Source organism: Montipora foliosa, chromosome 11 (genome assembly GCF_036669935.1).
Source record: "Montipora foliosa isolate CH-2021 chromosome 11, ASM3666993v2, whole genome shotgun sequence".
In the NCBI taxonomy this organism is placed as follows: Eukaryota; Metazoa; Cnidaria; class Anthozoa; order Scleractinia; family Acroporidae; genus Montipora; species Montipora foliosa.
In genome coordinates, this window is record NC_090879.1 from 28052008 (window position 1) to 28064507 (window position 12500).

General features: G+C 43.5%; 1 protein-coding gene across 2 annotated transcripts in view; it reads left to right on the forward strand.

The window, feature by feature from the left end:
• The window catches only part of LOC137974789 (uncharacterized), a 27964-nt gene extending 20997 nt beyond the window's left edge, over nt 1-6967 (forward strand). For both annotated transcript variants that reach the window (XM_068821766.1, XM_068821767.1), the window contains 2 exons: nt 5596-5705; nt 6878-6967. In XM_068821766.1, the coding sequence (XP_068677867.1) occupies nt 5596-5705; nt 6878-6955 (188 nt within the window). In that variant the 3' untranslated portion in view covers nt 6956-6967. The remainder of the gene's footprint in view (nt 1-5595; nt 5706-6877) is intronic.
• Nucleotides 6968-12500: the final 5533 nt, after the last annotated feature.

A 12500-nucleotide genomic window follows, 5' to 3' on the forward strand; every position in this document is an offset into this window, starting at 1 on the left:
CCAGTGAAGGGTAGGCGCTTGGTGTTCTCCAGCACTTCTTGAGTGGAGATACCACGGACGACTGAAGTTTCTGTTTCATGAACGAAAGAGCAAATTTGACACTGGGGTTCGTTACAGTCTGGAGCATTGCGACTGGCAAAGTCGGAGGGTAAATTGGCGGTGCCGGCAAGATGTTGGAGGCTAACTTGGTATCTACTGACTGTGAATTTTCCGCCAGTCCACGGGTTACCTCCTTCTTGACCATGGTCAAGAAGGAGGTAACCCGTGGACTGGCGGAAAATTCACCTCGGCAAAGTTTGTTCAAGGCCTGAACACAGGGCTGGCTGTCAGTCAAGACGCAAGCATGGTGCTTGGATTGAATGATGAAGGGGCTAAAGTGCTTTACAGCAGCGGCGATAGACAAGGCTTCGACCTCACATGGTAACCATGTGACCTGATGCTTACATAGTTTAGAGCTATAGAAGCCGGCAAGGTGGAGGCGGTCTTGGCGGGTAATGTACAAGGTGGCTCCGAGACTGTGTTTGGTTACTGAGCCATCAGTCACAATCCAAAGCTGGTTGGAGGCACGAGGGAGGACGATAGACTTGTGTGAGTTAAGGGCATCTTGTGCAGCGGTGAATCTGTGGCGAAGGCATTCGTCCCACTTAACGTGGTCGTGAGATTGCAGATTGGCCAAGGCTGACTCGAGTGGGTCCACAAGTTGAGAGCAGTGAGGGAGGACACGGCTAAGAACTTTGTAGGCGCCGATGAAGGAACGTAAACCTTTGACAGACTCTGGAGGGCGACAGGTTGCGAGTGCTGTGATGCGGTGGGGGCTTGCAGATAAGGAGCCTTGTGACCAGATCCAACCCAAGATAGTGGTTGTTTTGGGGCATATGACAGTCTTACATGCAGACAGTCGTAGATTACACTTGGTAAGGGCGTCAAGTATACGAGACCAGTTAGTGAGGAGCTCTTGTGGGGTGTCACCGCCACAATAAAGATTGTCGGCAAGTTTTGCAGCGCATCCCTCTTGGAGGAAGTCACCAAGAACACGACACATTAATTCCTCTAATGCGGTCTCGGAACCAGGCATTCCCATGGCTGACCTGGTATACACTCTGATGCCGCGAAACGGAGTGGCCACACCGCAATATTTCATGGAGGCCTTTGATAGTGGTATCTGGTAAAAGGCACGGGTGAGGTCAGACTTGATGATGTACTTCCAAGGGGCGATGGTGCGGAGAGTAGAGTCGACATCAGGCATCAGCGAGGGTTGTGGTTTGCTGAAACGACCAACGTCCGTGAAGGCTGAAACAAGACGAAATCCACCCGAAGGTTTTTTGATGAGGAATGACGGGTTGAGGTACTCAATGGTGACTCCAATGTCCTCCCGCCGTCGGAAGACCTGACATTGCTCCAACTCATCAAATTGTTGCTGTAACTCGACCAGCTTGTCAAGGGAATATTGGGGAACGCGGCCTTTGCATTGACGAGGTTGCACAGGTCCCATGTTGACAGAAGCTTGGACAGAACCAGCTTTGCCGTTGTATCCGGCAATGGTAGGATTGAAGACTTCATCGTGGGTCTGGAGCACTTGGCGGAACTGGCTGTGGCTGGTGTCAGGTAAGATGTTGTTGGGGTCAACTGTGATGGCATCCGAGAAGAATTCAGACTGCGGTGAGTTGCTTCCGCCAGGGTGGCGAGGTGATGGGTGCGATCTGTCAGGAGGAGATGAGGGAACAATGGTTGTGGTGTGGCGAGCTTGGCAGAGGTGTTTGTGGCGTCGCACTGTCCTTGGTTCAGTAGTGTTGTTGAGTATACAAACTCTATTAGACACTGCTTCTACAATGTGGGGCTGAGGCCAGAGCTGTGAAACTTTGGAGCAGTTATTGGATGGTGCATCAGTACAGGCTTCTATGGCTAAAGTGCAGTCAGGATCTAAGTTGGGAGGTATGTCCAGCTCAAGATATTCCCCCGGAAGGATAACTGTGGTAGGGGCTGAAGAGCGTAACACATAAGACTGGGTGCGACGGACGGCGTGAGCCTGGGAGCTGGCATTTGACTCGGGATTGTAGGCGAGTATCTCGGAGCCTTGGATAAGAACCTGTCCCTTTGCCGGGCGAACAGATATGTCATTGGTGATCATGAATGGAGTTCCAGCTAAGGCATCGACATCCAAATCTTCTACCACTAGGGCGTCAAGGGTCAGGCGTATGTCAGCTTGTGAAAGGGTGAGGTGGGTCTCGCCGACAACGATGAGCGGCGTAACTCCATCTGCTTGTAGGGCCTGTTGGGATGTTTTGACAATAGGAGCATCTATGCTACGGGTGACAGAGGCCTTGATCATGCTGGTTTCGGCACTGGTGTCCAAGGTTAGTTCGAGCGGGTGGTGACGGTAGAAGGCATTGAAATGGGGGGATTGCTTTGTGCTTACGCGGCGAGACACGATCCTAGCCGTGGAAGGGAGGGGAGAAGCAACGTCCTCTGTCTCGGTTGGACAAAAGAAAGCGGAGTCAGTGGGATCATCTTCATCGTCGAGGCTACTTATGAGACGTGCTTTGGCGAGGAAAGCGCGGTCTTCAGCAGGTAGGTAAGTGCACTGACTTAAGAAGTGACGATCGTTACGGCCAGCCTGCTTGCACAAGGGGCAAGACTTGACTTGTGGTTTAGTGCCTGTTTTTTGGGAGCTATTGTAACTAGGACTCCTCGCAGGAGGCTGTCTGAACTTCGACGCCGTTGAACGCAAGATTTTAGCGTTGGCATTGTTACTAATCTCTTCCAAGAGGGAATCCAATGCTTGAGAAATTTCAGGCTTGAGAGATGCGAGAGACTTGGACCTGAGCTCTGTGCCGTAGCGTTGTTTGACGAGACTGGGGAGGTCAGTCTAGAGTGGGAGACATTTCCTCGTCAGAGTCTGGGACCTCACCATGGTGCGAGATATTGCCATTTGCCGACAACAAATTATCTTGAGTTCGATAAATGACATTAGACGTTGATAGAGATCCTCGGGGCGTTCAGCAGGGGCAAGTGTGATGTTGCTGAAGTCGAGGAAGTGGGCGCCAGTTGATTGGAATCTGAAGTGAAGGCAAATCGCTTGCCAGATGGAGTTCATGGAGGTAGAGTTTTTGACAATGGTGTTACGAGAAATTATCAGACAATAGTTCGCAATTTGGCCGAGCATTAATTCAAGATGAGTACAGTTTTGTTGTGCTGTTCTGTGGGAAGCTGGAGGCACGGTTTCGTGATCGTCCTGGAGGGAAGCCAGGGGATTTTTTCAACCATGTCGCGCCATCGGCGAGAAAGCCAGCGAAATTACGATCGAGAGAAAGAATGTCTTGAAGATTTTGTCTCCAGGCTTCAAACGACGTTATCGTTTCCTGTTTGGTGAGGGGCCACTGCTTGGGTGCTCTTGGATTCATTTTGTAAGCTTGGCTGAATAAACTAAAGACTAAATGTGTACTTAGCTGTAGGCTTCGTGAGTGTTGTTGACACAGCTATCGGCTAAGCAGTTTCGCTAGTTCTTCGTTTGGGAACCGGTCGACGATCCGTTATGGGCTGGCTTTCTCTTAGTACGAGACTAGAGTAAGATCCGCTGCCACCACTCCAGTAATAAAGACAGCCGACACAATAATATCGAACAACAAACACTTTACTAAGCACAGCAAGGTCGCAACTCGATGGCCAACACAAAAACAAGAAACCACGAGGGGACACACGTGATACACATGCGCAGCTGACAATAACCGCTGGTGCACGGCCCGCGACGGCCCGCGACGGCCCGGGCCCAGTTTTGTTGTCCAGCGGTAAATCCACGTGCATGCACAGATTTGCATCGGGTTTGGGCACTCAAACGAAAGACGGTGAGTTTGAATTCGTATACCATTGTAATAATCATTTCAATCCTTTTTGATCCTTTCTTTCATTGCACGTTGCTAAGTGAAAAACGTTGTCATTCTCTGTTGTTTTTGTCTGTTTACAACAACAAACAGAAACAAGGATTCAAATGATTAAAATGGTAAACGAATTCAAACTCACCGTCGTCCATTTTGCACACCCAAACCCGATGCAGATCTGTGCATGCCCGTGGATTTACCACTGGACAAAAAAACTGTGGGAAATCAGGACTGGGCTACCGGGCCTCCGGGCTGCCGGGCTGTCGAGGGCTGTGGGCCGCTGGGCCATGGCGGGCCGCGGGCCGCTCGGCTGCGGGCCTGCATTTAGCAAAACCTGGAAACCCGGGCATATGTGGGGCATTGGACTTCTATTGCCTTCCCCACTCTTGGGAATTTGACTAAGAATCTGGGTCCCAGGTTGGGGACGTTTGCTTTTTTTGCACAGAGGAATGGGACCAAGTCACATTGTCCCATGTGCTTGTCTGTGCACCAGGGCTAATGACCTGAAAGACGGCTGTTTTTAATAGAGGTAAGCACTTGTTTTTATATTTATACAAAAACACTGCGTGTTACCACTCATTTTCAATAAAAAGTGATGGAAGACCTTACTTTGTGGGTATTGTGTGGATTGGCAATTTATATCAATGATTTGTAAAATAAACAGAACAACTACCGGTACTATGAACTTGAGGGATATTACTTCCCCAAGGTGGGGATATTTGATCTGATTTGACCAAATTTTGGGACCCCACGATGGGGATTTTGACCAAAAATTCGAATGCCCCACATATGCCTGCCCCCCCCCCCCTCCCCCCCTCGGGCTTAACATTGATAGATGCATAAGGAATACCATGATGGTGAAGCAGTGTGGCCTTGTGGTTAGGACACTTGTGTTGACCTGTTCTGACTTCTAATTGTACTAGATCCTGGTAGTCCACAAGTGTCTCAGCTGTACTTGTAAATAGCCAACTAGTTCGCCTCTATCCAGCTGGGATTCTTAATTAACAGTTGTTGTTGCTGTTGTTGTTCTGTTTTGGCATTTTGTTCATTGTGTTCTTGTGCTTAGTTTGTATTAATGTTTTTGTAAATATGTTTCGCTGGTGCTGCCCCAGGCTACAATAGCACAAGAAATATAAGGATAGATAAGATCCTTATTAACTGTAAGTGATTTTTGTTATAGCACAAAAAGAAAAACGTGCAATGGTAACAACAACGGTGGTCGCCGGTCAACATTCACGGGTAACAGTGCACTTTTACCCTCTGACATCATAGATTTTGCTTTGTTGCCCGCTCCGAGACTTTTGGCGGGAAACAGTTAAATTGTTAGGTGTCATGTGACCTTGAAGTAACCAATGAGAGTGCGCACTGTTGGGGGAAATTTTTCAGCTATATAACAATAATATTATTCATTTTGTTTCCCTTCAATCTCAATGTTTCCCTCGGGACCAGTCATTAAGTGTCTAATAACAAACTATTATGCACAGTAATCTTTGCATGCTACCCCCAGTACTTAGTAATTTGTTTTTGTAAAACATCTTTGCATGAAAAGTAGTTGTTATTGTTGTTACAGTTCATTCTGTGTCAATACAGGCTGTACATGTCCATCGGCTAAAGTTGGCTTAAGTCCAAAATTAAAGAGGCTTTTGGTAATTTACATTCCCAAACTCATTTTCATTTTTTTTATAAGAACTAATATAATAATGTTTTTTTCTCATAATAGGTAAGCCATGGCATTGCTTCACTGGGTATGATTTTGCATTATCTTTCTTGATTCCTTCTACCATCATTTTCTTCACTGTGCTGAGAGCAGAGTATCTTCGACTGGATCAGGTACAATAATTAAGTTTGTTGGTTTTCAATTCCTTTCCTACATGCAGGCCAAATATGCCCATTGGCCATGCAAACTTCCTGACCCACTTGCTTGTGGGGTTCCTTCACTTGTCTTCATTAATTATTTTAAAAAAAGGAGACGAAAAATACTGTCTTTGTGGTCTCAAGTCATCTTTTGAATTCTTCGTTTGATCAAGTGGGTGCTTGTCTGTTGGTCAAGTGGTGTGAGAAAGTTGCTTGCCTGAACATGAAATCTACTTGTCCAGACAACTGGGCAGGGGTTTTCTCAAGCACTGTAGAATGTTTTTTTCTGTGGGTACAATACTCTCGTTTTCCCCTCTCTTCAAAACCAACTTTACAACAACTGAACATGTCTCTGTAAATGAAAATAATTCCTATAAATTCCTATGCATGCTTAGTCAGAAACTTTGCCATTCATAAATTTTGGTCTTGACAACAGTTTTCATTTTCTTTCGAGAGTCTTGGTAATGCAAATGCTTTTTGTAATCCTTATCTTGCTGGCACAGGGATAGCACTGTGTTGAGAGCACTCACCTCTCATCAATGCAGGGGTGGATCTAGGGGGAGGGTGCAGGGGTTGTGCACCCCCCCCCCCCCCTCCTCTTCCTGAGATGAACTGCAGCTTTCAAATGCAACTGATACTCTGGAAGAAAAAAAAATGTCTGCAGTCAGCCACCCCATTCCTCAGTGGTGCACCACCTCTTAAGAAAAATCCTGGATCCACACCTGATGTGCATCACATGTTGGTTGATGAGTTTGTTGGTTTTTCTCCGGGCAGGTACAAAGACAGGTCACGGGTCACAGGTCACAAGTCACAGATCATTGTTTTACCAAATTATACAGAAACAACCCTAATGGTTTACGAATGCTAACATTAGGCCTAAAAATTAATTTTTTGTTTAGTAGGCCCAAGGTTAGTTTTAATGAATGTTTAGGATTCATTGTGTGTTTGTAAAACAATGATCTGTGACTTATGACCTGTACCAGTGGTTTTTCTCCAGGCACTCTGGTTTTTCCCTCTCCTCATAAACCAACCAATGAATGATTTGATATAAGTTGATGTGATTTCTGTACAGCCTCCCTAATTAATGCCCCAATTCTAAATACACTTGACACTCAAATTTCATTATTATTTTATTATTTTACTTGTAGGAAGCCAAATACAGTGTTCTCAGACAAGAAGTTATTTCACAATGGTCTGTTCATTCAGAGACAATACTTCCAAGTTAAAAAAATAAATAATTAAGCAATATCTCAAAAAAATAGTCAGTGGTGTGACACTCACAATACAAATCATATGATACAGGAACTGACTTTAAAATGTTCAGTTATAGGTGATGATTTTGCTTTTTAAAGTAACTTTTAGCATTGCCTGATTCAATTGACAGAAATAGGTTTTTTTTTTTTTTAACAAGAATATCAATATGTTATGAACTGTACATAATTTTTCAAAACTTATAGAATAGATATTTTAAAAAATGTTTGTCATAGCCAAAAAGGCGTAAGTTATTTCATATCAAGTAAAAGAACTGTGATAGAAAATTAAAGAACATAGTCTAACAAGAATTTCTTTTTTCTGTTTTTCTTCCTCTCTATAATGCAACTTGACAACCTCTACGTTGTCTACTCACCCCCCTTTAAAACTATTTTTCTAGTCTTCATTGTTACAAAGACACTTTTCCTCTTTCAGGGTGAAAGGTAAATGTCCTGCTCCTATAAGGCACTACGATTATTCTGGAGGTGGGGGGTGATAACCCACACCTATTCACCCCCCATCCCTGGAATAGTGCCACTTTAATTAAAATGGTTGCCTGTCTCTTGTGGTTGATTCAGAGGACAATAATATTATTACTACAAAAATTGCTGATCTGTAGAATGGGCCTGAACTATCGAGTGACTGCCCAGCCCACTTCATTTAAACATTTTGATGAAATTCCTTTCCCGCGGCGTGAGCAACTTTCACCCTCAATGTGTACCAGAACAGCCACAACAACGGAACGAAATGTTTTCAAAATCATGAGTCCCAGGGGAAAATAGATAAATTGTTCTTGTCCAGCAAAGAGGTTGCAAATGGAACCATGGACTCGTTGTTACTTTGAGCGCAAGAAATTTATAATAATTTAATAATTTTATTATTTCTATAGTGCGAAATTTATTAATATATGATCTAACGGGCTGGCCTGACAAGTAGCGTTGAACACAACACCTCTCAAGAAGAATTTGAACTATTTGCAAGCCAAGTTAGGCGGGGCAGTGACTCTGTAATTCGGACCCATTCCACAGATTGGTGGTTTTCATAGTATTTGAATAGGCACAATAGTCTAGAGCTCTGTTCTATACCCATGCATTGAATTTCAAAGTTGTAGCTGCATGGTATCTGCGTTAAAAAGATGCAGGCAAATGCAAGTGCGTGCTCTTTCTACTCAAACAGAATCATTTGTTTCAGGCTAAGTTTGTTCCACAATAATTATCTCTGTATTATAAACTGATAAGAAATAAATTAGAAATTCGCCTCGTGACGAGACCTTGGCGGCTTAAAATATTGGCGCTGTGCCCGGAACACCCTAAGCGAGACCAAAATCCAAAATTTACACCCCTAAGCGAGACGACGAGCATCCCCGTCTGTTTCATATGGTAGTCCCCCTCCCCCCCCCCCCGGGGGTACGGGCATGTGCTGAGGAGGGATGATGAGCATGTTCTAAGAAAAGCGTTGGAGTTTGAAGTGAAGGGCAAGAGGAAGCGAGGACGACCAAAGAAGACGTGGAAGAAGCAAGTGGAGAAGGAGAGCAAGAGTGTTGGTCTGGAGAAAAAGGACGCAATGAATCGAGCGAGATGGAGAGTGGGAGTTAGAAAGATTGCTGCGTAAGTGAGGTAAGTCCGGCCACCCCCGTTTACGGGGATAAACCCGGATCAAAATTGGTTCGATGATGATGATGATGAGAACAAGTTTCACCCGTCCAACTAGGTGATTCCAGCTATACTCTTGGGCTTAACATGCATCCTAAACCTTAAGTTAATAACTCCAAGATGTACATGTCTTAAGTCAAGCTTTTGCCTTGAGAAAATGGTGAAAACTGGAATTTCTAATACTACATTACTGCAAAACTTAAAAAACGTTCTAGTGCAATTCTGAAGTAAGAACAGCAAGCCGAGATGAAGTGCTCACACTCAGAATTCACAGAAGTGTTGTATTATGTACATTTTAGTACACGGTCTTTGATGTACAACTAAGTAAAATTTATGATTTCCAAAGCCTTTTAACCTTTCGTCTTCATTTCTGTGGCAGAGGCTTATCTGGAGAGAATGTTTCAAGAATTCTTTGTCTGATATTCTAGTATTTCTTTACTTAGTTGCAACAAGTTCAATTGCTCAGGTTTTTCAGCTAGTGGACTGGGACTATCAAGATATTATACAAAGGATAAGCAATCTTTCAAGACAAAAAAATCTGCACAACATACAAAGTAATGGCACAGGCTGTCTACGTCCTGCCAAAACATTTATCAATGTCTTGAGTCTTTTATAGTTACAAGAGTATCCATAGTAAATATTAGCTCGGCAATAGCAATGAGCTCAAATGAATTGATTATTATTTCTTTCACTTTTCACCTCTACCCACTCCTATTCCTCTCAACCTTCAACTCCACCCTCACACCACAACCATTTTCTCATTTCCTATGCACTGCAACACATCTGATGGCTAGGTAAAGTCTGCTACGAGCCTAGAGGGCCCATAAGGCCGGTGCTTATCTCCGGTTTCTGTAGCACGAAGCGACTAGGAGTATTTCTACTCCCCCCTGGATGGGATGCCAGTCCATCGCAGGGTTTTCCCACCATTGGATTTGCCGGTACCCATTTATACACATGGGTGGAGAGAGGCACCGAGAGAGTAAAGTGTCTTGCCCAAGAACACTCAACAGGATATCCCTGGCCAGGACCTGAACCTGGACCACTCGATCCGGAGTCAAGTGTACTAACCACGAAGCCACCACTAAGAGGGTATTTACACGAGACTGGGAAGAACACAGACCGGTATGAACTTGTACTGGTATGAAATTTTTGCAACCGTTTACACGAAACCGGGGCGAGGTGTTTGGTTAGTGGTTTCGGGATTAAATGATATGTTTTGTTTAATAAATATATGGCTGACCCAAAAGACATACAGGATTGACATTTCTGAGCCCGGTCTGAGATTTGTTCTCATTAACATGAGACCGGTACGAACTCAGATCGGTAGGAAAATTTCTTGTCTCGGTCCAGCAATGGTCAGACGGGTCTGAGTTCATCGTTAGGCCGATCTAGAGTAAACGCATAAAGAGAATGTATGGAGGCCGATACGAACTCATGCCGGTCTGAGGTCGTCCCGGTCTCATATAAATACCCCCTATTAATAAGACTGATAAAAGAAACTATGGCGAATTATCTTTTAAAGACAGCCCTTACTTTTGGGGTTTTTCTTTCGCAAAAAAATTCGTGCTTTCAGTTCGTTTCCTTTGTTCGCATTTATTCAGCGAAGAAACCGACAAAGAATTATAAAAATGTATTGAAACAAATTTAGACGCCGGGTCGACAACAGTCAGAACATTATTTACGAATATAATGTCGATTCTTGTCGATGAGAAAGAGGGCTGTGGTTTGTATAAACGTAACCTTTCCTTTAACATCTTCACTTCCCACGGCCTGCTCCCTTGTAGCTCAGTCGGTAGAGCGGCGGAGATCAAACCCGAAGGTCGTGGGTTCAATTCCCACCCTGGTCAGAGTTTTTCTCTGTCCTTGTGTGGGCCCATTTCCATCTGTAGGGCTAACGCTCACATGGTTCATATGGGACTGAAATCTAGCACTTCACATTACACTCTATTCAGCTAACTCTGTTTAAAATATAAGTGCTACACGGCCAACGTTTGTATAAACGTAACCTTTCCTTGTACTTGTACATGTTCATTGCCGTGACTTAAACATCTTCACTTCCCACGGCCTGCTCCCGTCTGACCAGGGCGGAAAGAGACCGGGCGGTGAAACGAGCGGGTCCGAGCAAACAGATGTGATGCAGTAGACTGGGGTCTACTAAAAAGCCTTTTCAAAATGGCGGCAAGTGTGGAGATCGGCGACTCACTCGAAGAATTGGAAGAATTGTTTTTACAGGGCATCACAGACGACTTTTTTGATTTTTTGATTTTTTGATTTGTGTAGTTAGTGTCAAGAGAATTTGGTAAGCCTATTTATGGTTAGCTCTCACAAGCAGAAATGGTAACATGCTATTTTCAAAACAAAATAGAAAATAGAAAAGCCCCTATGGGGAGTGGTCAATTAAGTATGTATTGCACGGTGTGTATGTATACTCAGTAGATTAAGGCCTTTTACTGTCACCTTGAAAACAATATGAAAGAGAGAGTTACTGTATTGATATGTAATATATTTAATTGATTGGCAATGAGTAAAAGGGCTTAAAGATCAGTCACACATTTTTTTTTACTTTAATTAAATAAGCCCTCAGACCCCCAAAAATAGATGCCTGTGATCCTTGAGTGTGAAATAGTCATGCTATATTTTTTAAGGTCTCTGTGCAGTGTTGCTAGTCAAGCCTAACAATAAATACAGTCATTGTTATCTTTTAAGGCAAGTTCCAGGGGCTTATGCTTTTAATTATTTTATTTATGTTTCACACAGTGGAACAAAATGTGATCATATTGATCAGCCACAGGTTAGCTTATTTGTTTGTGTCCAAACTGCACAAAGGCAAAGAAAACAATATGGGGTTTGGGAGAGGATGGGGAGTCTTAATTAAAACGTAGCAGTAGTGACAGGCTACAAATTGCTTAATTTTCCTCACGGGAGGATATTCTGCAAGGAACTGGAATCATTGCTTTGTCCTCAGTTGGTACAAAATATGAAGGAGTTGCCATGGAATAGTATGACTTTTTTGCATGGTCATACCTAACGGGGCAAGGACATGGTATTTACAATAACTTATCAGTTTTGCATTGTTTTGCTGTGATCTATTTTAAGTCTTGGCTATATATTACCTCCAGATCAATTGTTTGCCATGTTATGAAGTGTTCTGACACATCTGTCCTTCTGTGGAATGTTTGTTGAAGCTCTTTTTTTCCAGGATTTGAAGTAATTAAGTACTAGGTTTACGTTGGTAACACGTTGATCTGTTATTGACTGCAGTGGACTGTTATCTTTGAAGACATTCCAAAGCATTTCACATGGCAAAGCCATGTATTTGCAAACTCTTTCGGACAGCAAGCTTTACTCGTATTTCATTTAAATTATCAAGATGAACTTACAAGCGCCCTGACTAAACCGTATTTGTTGTTTGCTGATTTTCCCAAGCGGGTGAAATCTTGAAAATAGTTTTTTACTGTCGGTAAAATTGATTGCGACTGGCGATTCGTCGCGAGCTATTTTAAGTGAGCAAGTTTGAAGTTCTGAAACGCTGCTATATCCAAATATATCCAGCTGGTTTTTTACTATGTTATGTAAAAGCTGTCGATCTTCAACATATGTAAAATTTAGAGTGGAGTAATGTGGAGTACTCCTAAAAGACGCAGCGGAACACGGCTTGGTCACGATAAGCGGGACATAGCTGCATTCGACACTGTCTTACTTCACTCAAATTTGAGCAGCTTACGACGAAAATACTTGAGATATATTCCAACAGACAAAATAGTATTGAGTTTTGGGTCAAAAATATCAAAAAGGCCTTTGAATAATACACTACTGGTGGCCCAAAAATAAAGAAAGTAAACTATATTTCCGGTTCGTCGAGAGGATA